General features: G+C 51.5%; 1 protein-coding gene across 1 annotated transcript; it reads left to right on the top strand.

The window, feature by feature from the left end:
* The first annotated feature begins 4,875 nt into the window (after window positions 1–4,875).
* Window positions 4,876–11,151, top strand: LOC115618993 (uromodulin-like). Its single transcript, XM_030511010.1, has 9 exons — window positions 4,876–4,899; window positions 6,181–6,301; window positions 6,517–6,675; window positions 7,412–7,617; window positions 8,121–8,281; window positions 8,821–9,066; window positions 9,698–9,857; window positions 10,267–10,411; window positions 11,051–11,151. Exons 1-9 carry the CDS (start codon window positions 4,876–4,878, stop codon window positions 11,149–11,151), a joined length of 1,323 nt encoding a protein of 440 aa, XP_030366870.1.
* The last annotated feature ends 472 nt before the right edge of the window (window positions 11,152–11,623 follow it).

Here is an 11,623-nt window from a genome sequence, read left to right as displayed (position 1 = left end):
CGATAGTCTACTGTTAATCTCCACTCTCCATTAGACTTTTGCACTGGCCATATGGGGCTATTAAAGGGTGAGCGGGTCCTGCTGATCACTCCTTGGCTCTCCAGTCTGCGGATCAGCTTATGGATGGGAATCAAGGAGTCTCGGTTGGTGCGATATTGCCGCCGGTGCACTGTTGTGGTCGCAATTGGCACTTGTTGTTCTTCGACCTTCAGCAACCCCACAACAGAAGGATCCTCTGAGAGACCGGGCAAGGGGGACAGCTGCTTAATTTCCTCTGTCTCCAAGGCAGCGATACCAAAAGCCCATCTATACCCTTTTGGGTCTTTGAAATACCCTCTCCTGAGATAGTCTATGCCAAGGATGCATGGAGCCCCTGGACCAGTTACAATGGGGTGCTTTTGCCACTTCCTCCCAGTCAGGCTGATTTCAGCTTCCAGCATAGTTAACGCTTGGGATCCTCCTGTCACTCCAGAAATATAAATGGGTTCCAACCCTTGATACCTTGATGGCATCAGAGTACACTGTGCACCGGTATCTACTAGAGCCTTATACTTCTGTGGGACTGATGTGCCAGGCCATCTGATCCACACAGTCCAGTAAACCCGATTATCCCTCTCCTCCACCTGGCTGGAGGCAGGGCCCCTCTAATAGTGATCACAAAATTCTCCACTTCTGTCTTGTAGAAAGGGATTAGTATTCCTTCTCACAGGAGCTGGAGTAAAATCAGCTCTTTCGCTCCATCTGGGAAACTGCTCGCCAGAGACTGGAGCAGCAGCTTTCCTGGGAGGATCATCCTTGACCATTGTTCTCCTCTTCAGTTCACGCACCCGTTGCTCCAGAGCTGAAGTAGGTTTTCCATCCCACTTCCTCATGTCTTCTCCATGATCCCGCAGGTAAAACCATAGGGTGGCCCGTGGCGTGTACCTCCTATATTTTCTTTCTCGAGCAGTAGGGCGCCTTCTGTTAATAGCTGAGACATGGGTTGGTACGTGTGGGGAGCTGGATAGATCGGATAAATCGTCTCTCAATTGTTTGAACTCCTGGGACAGTTTTTCCACAGCTGAAATGATGGAAGGGGTGAGATTGTCTTCGAACTCTCGGAGTTGACGAATCAGGCAATCCACTGTTGGTGATATTCCGTCATTCCAGGTCATTGATGCCAATGTGTGGGCATATGATGATGGCGCACTCCGTGTGAGTTTCTGCCACATGGGTCGTGTACATTCGACTTCATCTGGATCTACGGATGTGTTCCTGGCATCCGGCCTACGATAGATCATCTCTAGAATGGCTGATTCCCTCAGGGACTGGATGCCTTTCTCTATCGTGGTCCAGTTGGCTGAGCGAGTCGTAATATCGTCTTTGTAGGGAAACCTTTCCTTCACAGCTGCCAGGAGCCGCCTCCAAAGACTGAGGGCTCGCTTCTCTCTTGCAATCGCTTTGTCAATTCCTCCTTCCTTAGCAAGTGATCCCAGCTGCTTGGCTTCACTCCCTTCTAGCTCGTGACCGTCGGCCCCATTGTCCCAGCATCGGAGCAACCAGGTGACAATGTGCTCCCCTGGAAGACGGGTGAAATCTTTTCGCATATTCCGCAGTTCGGTTGAGGTCCGGGGTCGAGAAGTGACCTCTTCTTCTTCTTCCTCTTCCTCTGACCCACGTAGTAGTAACTCTTGTTCAGATGCTGTTGCATGTAGTAATGGCATTGGGTCTTCATCTTTCTTCTCTTCGCGGGTTGCTCTTTGTGCCTTTCGTCTGCTTTTGCTTACAGGGGCAACAGACATTGTCACAAACTGGACATTTGGTTTAGCTGCAGTGTTTGTCACTGTGGTTGGAGTGGCTGCAGTGTCTGCCACTAGGATTGGAGTGGTTGCAATGTCTATTGCTGGGGTTGGTGCAGCTGTTGTGCTTGGGAGTTGAGTAACACCAACAGCTGCATTGTCTATTGCTGTCGGGGTTTGAGTAGCTACTGTGCTTGTCACTGGGGTTGGTGTAGCTGCGGTGCTTGGAGTAGCCATATTGTCTGTTGCTGTCGGGGTTTGAGTAGCTACTGTGCATGTCACTGGGGTTGGTGTGGCTGCGGTGCTTGGAGTAGCCACATTGTCTGTTGCTGTCGGGGTTTGAGTAGCTGTTGTGCTTGTCACTGGGGTTGGTGTAACTGCTGTATTTGAAGTTGGAGTAGTTGCGTTGTCTGTTGTGGTCAGGGTTTGAGTAGCTGTTGTGCTTGTCACTGGGGTTGATGTAGCTGCTGTACTTGGAGTAGCTGTGTTGACTGTTTTGGTCAGGGTCTGAGTAGCTGCTGTGCTTGTAGTTGGCATAGCTGCATTGTCTGTTGCTTTGCCATCAGATCCAGAGACATTTTTTTCCCTTTGAAGGTGCTGGATAGTGTTGAGCAGGGCTCTGTAGGCATAGGCCAAGCCCCAGCACGTTGCCAAGATTTGTCCCTCTCTGGTATAACCAGGACGACAGCACACCTCGTTTAAGTGTTTTACTAGTTTTTCCGGATGTTGCACTTGTTCAGTGGTGAAGTTCCAAAGCACTGGAGGGGCCCACTGGCCTAGGTACTTGCCCATACTATCCCACACACCCTGCCACTCATAACTGTCCAGCCTCAGGGAAAATCTCCTGGTGGTCCTCCTATATCGTCGTCTAACCCTAGACCAGATTCGAACCTGATACTGCTGAATTTTTGAGATTAAACGAAATAGGATGTTCCTACGACGGGATGGCCGTGGGTAAAACACACTCCGTATGTTTGCCAACATGCTGATCCCCAGCACAATCAGCAGGCAGGTTTCAAGGGTACTCAAAGGCCATCTAAAACCTTCAGAACTCTCAACTGCTGTTGCAAATAGGCTGGTGGGGGAACGGGGGGTGAAAGAGAATGCTTCCTTCGTAAGTTTACCCCCCGAGGAGAAAAAAAAAGATATGCAATTGCTAAAATATTTCATTATATACCTCCCAATGTATAGAGGTGATGGCCACGCTGGAAGCACAAACCAGACCAGTTTCATGATCAATGAGTCTATTGTATTACAAGTCATTACCATGAAGTACAGTGAAACAAGAACCTTAGCCCAGGCCCCCCAGCCGATAAGCACTAAAACAGCAAATAGTGGCTGTAAGTAAGGTACAACATGCTGAAACTCTGAGATCAAGCGCAACAAGTCTGAGAGCCAAATAATCACCATTGTGACGAGTAGTAACAATGAATGCTTATCACAAATATGATTAAACACACTCTGGTCAGATCTGTCATTATCTCAACCCTTTGTGCCCCACGTTGGGCGCCAAAAAGAACTGTCGTGGTTTGAGCCCAGCCGGTAACTCAGAACCACACAGCCGCTCACGCCCCCCCCCCCCTTCTTCCTCCCCCCGCTCCCGGAGGGATGGGGAGGAGAATGGGAAGAATGTAACTCCCACGGGTTGAGATAAGAGCAGTCCCGCAACTAAGGTATAATACAAAACCACTACTGCTACCACCAATGATAATAACGATTAGTGAAATAACAAGGGGAGAGGATACAATTGCTCACCACCCGCCGACCGATACCCAGCCCGACCTGAGCAGTGATCAGGCCTTCCGGGTAACTCCCCCCGGTTTATATACTGGGCATGACGTGCTGTGGTATGGAATACCCCTTTGGCTAGTTTGGGTCAGGTGTCCTGTCTCTGCTTCCGCCCGGCTTCCCCTCCTCCCTGGCAAAGCATGAGACTGAGAAAGTCCTTGGTTGGAATAAACATTACTTAGCAACAACTAAAAACATCAGTGTTATCAGCGTTGTTCCCAGGCTGAAAGTTAAAAAACACAGCACTGCACCAGCTACTAAGAAGGAGAAAAATGACTGCTATAGCTGAACCCAGGACAGCTTACAAAAAGCATCTTCTCTCACTAGCAGCAGCTTGGTAGTCTTTGAAGATTTTCTCAACTGTGGCAACCTGCTCACAAGAAGCTGCTTTATCTTCAGTACCCAAATGGGTCTTGGTAAGTAGAGCTGTCCAAGAAGCTGCAAGAAAATGCAGCAGCCAGAGTCATCTTGTTAATGGCCTTCTAATCCTGTTCTAGAAAGCAGCAGCAGACTGTCCAACCTAAGAGGAACTGGCAGATTAGCAGCAGTGCAGTTTGTTACCTTACACAGAAAAATACCAGACTCAGCAGCAGGGGTAGGTGGAGCTCCCTTCTCCCAGCTTTGACAGAGGCTTTGCTACAGTCCTGCTGTGTAACACAGGTGAAACTTAGCAATGCAGCATGTGAAACTGTGACAAAGGAAGGATGAAGATATATCCCAAAGGGCACAAAAGAACAAATGTGATTGATACTAAAAGACTGTTCAAAGACTGGGGGCTGAGGTGAAGCTCTGACACTGAGAAGGCTTCATAATGACAGAGCTCTAAAGAGGCCTCATCATAAACAAGTTAAGGGCAAAGGAGAAGCCAAACTAGCATCTTTGCTTAGACATCTAATTTTCACAGTGGATTTTTAAACCCACTCAAATTTTTGGCAGATATATTTACCAGTTTCTGCCTTTTACAGTTCTCTGAAAGTTCACAGGATTTGCATGCCTGGTAGTTATGAAACTTGTTTGTGAAAAGACAATCAATACAGCTTTCATTCGGACTGTTTTGCTGGGAAGAGCAGTTTGATCATTTTACATGCAACACTAATCCAAAAGGATATTAGATGACTGCAATAATAGTTACAGGTACTTTGATCTCAAGCTCTGAGTGCTTTTTTGAAAGCAAAACTGCGCAATTTTCACTTTAGCTGGAGAAACACCTTTCAAATTACAAAGGTAACGGGATCCTAAGTTACACAAGAAGGGCAAAAATGCTTGTGTTGTGTTGAAAGACCAATCTTCCATATGACAATGCTAAAGTATGGATGTATACAAAGTCTTGAAGGTAACAAACAGAACAATTAGTATTCACTCACTAGTTAAAATTGAAAGGACAGATGCTGAGCATTGCTGCAGAGAGGAGTGCATAAGCACCTCTGCTGCTTCCCTCCTCTTGATTTCGTTCTTAATAATATATTTTAAGTGTAAGAGTCATTGCTGAAGCATCCAACCCTCTGCTCATAAAAGCCATTTGTTATAGCCTGATACCAGCTGTGGCCAGATAGCTTCATCCACCCCCCAAGCAAAGTGTCCATTTCCTTAAACCCACAGAGGTTTTTCTTAATGAAGTATTCATCGCCAGCTAACACCCACCAGCTCAGTCATACAAAGCTCCTGATTAGCATCACCAAAACATTCTTAACTTTCAGAATGCTTCTTGCTCTAAAGAGGATGCTAAGATGGGTCAGAAGTTAGAAAAATTAAGATCAAGAACTTCTGCCCACTTAAAGAGAATGGAGATTGATCAATTTGCAGCTTTTCCTATAACTGCAGGAGTTTCAGGGCTAGGAAGATAACATGACAAACTGGCTTTCTGCTCCAAAAGGTAGGAAATGAAGTCAATTACCTCACCTGCCTTAATGTGTTACTAGTCAAGGGTACTGTATTTCTGCTAGGCAGTTTCAAGACCCGAAGTCACTGGTCTAAAGCTCACACTTCTGAACACTTCCCATTGCTTCTAGGCATTCCTCAACAGCCCCTATGGAATAACCCATCAGTGACCAGCAAAGCAGCTAGAAATTGATAGCCAGCAACTGTTTACTGCTCCTGCCAAGGAAAATAACAGGCATAAAAGCAGCAAACTATGTCTCTTACAAAGCAGCTTCAAGAGAATGAGACATATGGGCCCTGCAAAGATCACCTCATCCCTCCTGCAGCAATGAGCTCAGTCACCTATTGGCACAAATTAAGGGCAACCCCAAATGGGCTAACCTGACACCGACAGGGGCAACTCCCTGCTGTGACCTGGGCTCCGAGGGAGGTTCCATCACTCCTTTGGTTGTTCTTGTAATATGTTACTCACGTGGGGCTACCTAGAAATATAGGATAGCATTACAGCACCTCATCAGAAAAACACAGGCTGTGATCCTTTGCAAATAGCCATGACAAGGCCCTAAGCTGTTCCACTGTGCTTTCAAAAGGGATTCCTGGAAGTTAAAAGTTCCAGTCAGTGGGATGGGAAGAGGCCAGGGCACCCACACCAGAGGCAGCGATTAGCCGGTTCCTATCACAAACTGCCTCCTCCACCCCTCTTTCCAGCTGGGGCAGCCTCTCCGCCCTCCCCCAGGTGGAGAGCCCAGCGACACTCATGCAGCTTCCACGCCGTCTTAGTGGTGACAGCCTTGGCCATGGCTCGGCTCGGCTCGGCCGCTCAGATAGACAGGGTAGAAAGCGTCTTCCTCTGACCGGTGAGGTTCCACCATCCGCCCGGGACACCCCTCTGGCGGCGCGTCCTGCCAAGGGGCAGGTTCTTCCTCAGGTGTGTCTGCCCTTGCTCTAGGTGAGGATCTCAGCCCTGGCGAGCTGTGCAGGGCTTCATGCTGTGGGTGAATTCGCTCTCGCGTCTCTCACAGGGGAGATGTTCTTGCTGAGTTTCAGCTTTCTCACCTTTCCATTGCTGCAGGGGAGCTGGCAAGCCCCAGGCGAGGGGCTGCCCTCCGTCTCAAGAGGAGCCTGAACTCCTGCCTGCCAAACCCATGTCAGCACCAGGGGCACTGCCAGCTGATGGAGGACAGACCCGTTTGCAGCTGCAGACCAGGCTTCGCAGGGGCATTCTGCCAAGGTAGGGGATGCTATGAGCCCTCCCTAGTCTGTCCAGGGGCACCAGAGGGAAGGGTGATGGGCATGGTGCACTGGTGTTACCACTGCTCTCCAATGCAGGCTCCGGGAGCACGTCCCAGCTCCTGCCTGCCACCACCATCATGTCCTGACTACACATTGGTACAAAACCCAGTCACAGGCCATTTCCTTCCTCCCCAAAAGTCTTAATTCCTTAATTCCTTGTCTGCCAAGAACCCGTGCCAGGGCAGCAGGGCATGCTGCAGAGCACAGTTGCCTCACAGTGTCAGAACAAGCACACATATTCCAGCACAGCTCCAGTGAAGCCTCTTCCAGACACTGGTCAAAACCTGTGTCTTCTTCATCTGCAAGAGAGGATCCCTGTCCCTGTCTGGTGCCCTTGGCAGGCTGCAGTGATTCTGTAGACAGCCCTCAAAAGGGGCCAGACCCACGACATCTGCCTTTGATGTCTTGAGCTTAAGGACTGTGTCTGTTCAGGGTAGCAGTGGCCATGGACTTGTGCAGGTCTTAAGCAACCAGGAGAAAGTAACAGACCCACATTAATGTCTGTGTGTTCCCGCAGGTTTGTCTTTTGCCCAGTGTCTGTGAAGAGCCCCACCAGCAGCCTCCAACCAGGCTGGGATGAGGGTCTGCTGAGCTCAGTGGGACTGTGCCGCCCCATAGCTGACCTAGGGCTCCTTCAGGCCCTTATTGCTATTGCAGATGGCTTTTTTCCCTAGATGTGGTACTGAAGTTGGCCTGTGAGGAAGAGCACATGAAGATGATGGTGAGGAAGGAGGCGTTTGAACTCCTGAAGATCCCCCGGCGGCTTGTCCACTTGAGGAACCAGGCATGCAAGGTCTCAGAAAGGGAAGAAGAGGGTGAGCTGTTTTTTGCAGCCACTCTCACAGGTGAAAACCACACTGCTTGTGGATCAGTAATTCAGGTAAGGATCCAGCAGAGCCTCTGTGTAGCTCTGAAGCCATGAGAGGAGCAGACGTGCAGAGTGTGGACAGCAAAGGGGAAGCCCCAGAAGCTTTTCCTTTGATATCAGGGTGCTGTAAAGTTCTCATTCCCCTTGGAAGGCTTCACTGGGGGCTGTCGGAAAGCTCTAGCTATCACCTAGATAACAGCCCACAGCTTTCTGGTAGCATCCTCTGAGCTCTGCAGTCCTGGCTATAGCCCCTTGGTCCCTCACTTGATTCATGGGTCAGGGAGGGTTCAGAAGAACCAGTGCTCCAACTCTGCATTGCCCTCACCTGTGGTCACTCTGCTGATTCCTGCCTGCTCTGATGATGGTTGCCAGCAGCCCCTGGACACGGGGCTTGAGCAAAACCCCAGCAGGTATCCAGGCCTGGGGCAGCTGAGTTGCACCATCTGAACTGGACCTTGGGGCTCTGCGTATGGACTTAGACATATTCTGGAGACTTGATTTCTGTGTCGTTCCAGCAAAACAGCTCCCACGTGTCGTACTCCAATGTCATGGAGTCAGAGCGGGAAGCGCATGGGGCAGCAATCTCCCGGAGTTTTCAGCTTGAGGTGCATTTCTCCTGTGTCTACGCCTACGAGCAGGTGGTGAGGCTGCCCTTCACTGTCACTGCTGTTGACAAGTGAGTGGTCCCTCTTCACCTCGCTGCTGACATGAAAGAGCTTGCAGAAAAATAGATGCCTTCAATGAGGTGATCTGCAAAGGCCCTGGGGAGCCACTAGAGAGCTCTGAGATCAGGCTGCCTCCCTTTCTCTTCCCAAAATGGTTTTTCAACACGAGGTTTAGGCCTGGGACAGAGCCAAAGAGGGGCATGCACAATCTACCTTTCTCCTAGCCTCACTGCTTGAAACCAGCTATCCAAAAAATAAAGGGTGGGAACTGGGAGATGCCCCCACCAGGCCCCTGTGGAGGTGCAGGTCAGGACCTCCTGAGTTGCCTTTCTCGTAGCCCTCACTGGCCAGCCAGTCAGTGAGAACTCCTGGAGCTCCTCGCCTCTGTCCGCACACAGTGTGGACATACCAGCCAGGAGGCAGCTTGGGGCCTGGCTCTCACCTGAGAGCAGAGGCACATCCCGAGTCAGTGCACCTCTGCCATTGGCCTGATTTGTGCTATGTCCTTCCTGCCTTATTCTGTTTGTGAGGTCTCCTCCTCTCTTCTCAGGCTGGTGCAGTTCGTGGTCAGAGAAGGACACTTCAACGTCAGCATGAGACTGTACAAGACCCCCTCCTACCTCCAGCCCTATCACCTGCCGGCTGTGGCTGTCCCTGTCACAGACACACTCTATGTTCTGCTGAAGATAGAAGGACAGCACCAGATCAAGTACTTCCTGCTGAGTGTTGAGGACTGCTGGGCCACGCCGAGCGCAGATCCCTACCAGGACGTGCAGCACAAGCTTATTGAGAAGGGGTGAGTGGAGTGCCTGTAGCGCATCTGGTCTCCTTGCACCATGAGCACAGTCATATGTCTTTGCTGGGTGCTAAGGACAGGTTGCTGTGAGGGAGCAATGACACCATCATTCTCATGGGTGGAACCTATGGTGGACACCATCATTGAATAGGTGGAACAGCCCCATAAATGATCCCTCTAACCACTCTAAACTAAGCCCCCTCTCCTGACCCTGCACTGCTGCCAACAGCGCTGCCTTCCCTCCAGCATCACTTCTGGGCAGCTGGTGACCTTGCTGCAATGTGCCGAGAGGTCTCTGCTGAAGAGCTTGCATTAAAGGTGGCTGCAGCCAAGCTAAAGCTGGTAACATGGATATCTGGGAAGTGGGAACCACAGCCAGGCTCACTGCACCCATGCAGAGCAGCTGTGGCCCCCCGGAGCAAGACACAAGCCAGCTCCTGTGCTGGTAACAGTTCCTCCTGGAGCTGGGCACAACGCAGGGTGCCAAGGAAAGGCATCCCCACCAGCACCAAGACAGAAATAGTTCTGTTCAGCAAAGCCTGGGGGCTGCACCCAGTCCCTGTGTGCTTGGTGTCCCAGGCTGGGATGCTCCCCCTTGTTTCTCCCTGCTGACTCAGCCATGGTGTCCCAGGTGTCCCCATGATGAGACAGTGACATACCTGAACAGCTTTGGAGAGAGAACTACCGCCAAGTTCAGCTTCCAGATGTTCCAGTTTGTCGGTTACCCCGAGGTGTTCCTGCACTGTCGTGTCCAGCTCTGTCTCCCCAACGGCCCAGAGCCCTGTGCCAAGGTGAGCTCTCCCAGTGGTCTGCACCGTGCCCTGGCCATGCAGAGGGACCTCCCTTCCCTGGGCCTGCTGTTTGGAGAAGGGGCTCTGCTCTGGTTTTGGATGCCTCAGCACAATAAACACCTCCCAGCAGCAGGAGCTCAGCCCAGCACCTTGAACTAAAGGTACAAGGGCTTGAACCCACCAGAAAGCTCCTTTCCCTCTTCCTTCTGTCTGTTGGGTATTTGCAGGAGGAGAGGTTTATGCTAGGACCTGGGGAGGAGCAGGCTCGTCTGGGGTCTTGACCGCTCCCAGGCTGCAGCCCCAGTGGTGCCTCTGCCAGGGGCAGACCACCAGGATCTGCTCTTGCCCCTGGAGTGGGCTTCTCCCCTGTCCTCTGCTCCCAACACCTTTCCCTTGGCTTTGTCCACAGCAGTGCCCCAGGCACCGGTGGAGCAAGCGGGCACTGGCCAATGACTACAATAAGATTGTCTCCTATGGGCCCATCCACCTGCTGGCTGCTCCTTCCTTGGGAGCAGAGACCCACCATTCCCGGACTGACCAACATGACCTGGGGGGTATGTATGTCCCTCTGGGGAGGGCAGGAGCAGCTCACGGACCCTTGCAACTCTCTAGGCAACGCCAGGTTCTTTAAAAGGGCTGCTAAAGTCACTGCTCCGCACAGGAGCGTGGAGTCTTTCAGGTGTCACGGCCATGCAGGGCATGCTCCAGGAGCCAAACCAGCACAGAGAGGTTGGCTCTGGTGAGTGGCTCCGTACCGGGCACAGGTCAGGCTGAGCAGGGTGGGAAGGGACCAGGAGTCAGGAGCCAGGCGAGGAAGGCTGGGCTCTCACACTGGACCTCTGCATCAACCCAGCAAGGCAGGCTCCTTCTGAGCACCGAGGTCAATCCAGGAGATCCAAGCAGAGGTCCAGGACCAAGGCCACCTACAGCATAGCTCAGACCAGCCGCGTGAATGACGAACTAAATGGAGCCCCTGGGCAGCAGGTGTGGGTGGAGGCCCCATGTGAGGCCAATTGGGGTGACTGAGTCCTGTTAGTGCCCTCAGGACCCCGACGTACCCCCAGCTCCAGTGGCTCTTACCCTTCACAGGAGATGACCTCCCCAGCTCAGCCCCAGCCAGGAGATGCCATGCCAGGGCTCAGCACCTGCTCAGGGGCCCCAGGTGTGTAACCAACCTTTCTCTTCTTCTGCAGGACCCAACCCATGGCTCCCTGGGGCCCTCCTCCTGCTGTGTGCTCTCAGTTTGCTCACTGTGGCTGTGGTGGCTGTTGGCGTGAGGCGTCGGGCAGCGTAGAAAGCAGATGTTCCCAAATAAATGTGACAGCAGCAGAGAGGCTCCTGCCTGTGTCTTCACAGGGGTGTTTGGGGAAGGAGGTGATGGTTGGATGCAAATGGTGCTTCAAGGATGAGCCACATCAGAGTGTTTTTGTTCCCTGTAGCATCCCTGGGACCTTCTCGTTCCCTCCTGGCCCATGCTCTCGAGCATCCTTATTCACTTATTCAAAACTTGCTTTTCCATGCACTCATGGTCAAGTTCACAGGAACTTCTGACCTGCTGTGCTGAGTCTGGTCACAGCTCAGTCCTGCCCAGTGTGTATCTATCTCGATAATGGTTGTATTATGGATGCTTAAATAGTGAGCACACAGAGCAATTCTTGGGTTTATATCCCTAATGAGCTGTAACATTACCAATGACTAATAATTATCTTCCTTGCAGAGTGTGAGGTTCTCAGTCCATCTAACGTGAGTGTGGAGTGGACAATCTA

Source organism: Strigops habroptila, chromosome W, assembly GCF_004027225.2.
Source record: "Strigops habroptila isolate Jane chromosome W, bStrHab1.2.pri, whole genome shotgun sequence".
Classification (NCBI taxonomy): domain Eukaryota; kingdom Metazoa; phylum Chordata; class Aves; order Psittaciformes; family Psittacidae; genus Strigops; species Strigops habroptila.
This window is presented reverse-complemented; position numbering and strand designations above follow the sequence as displayed.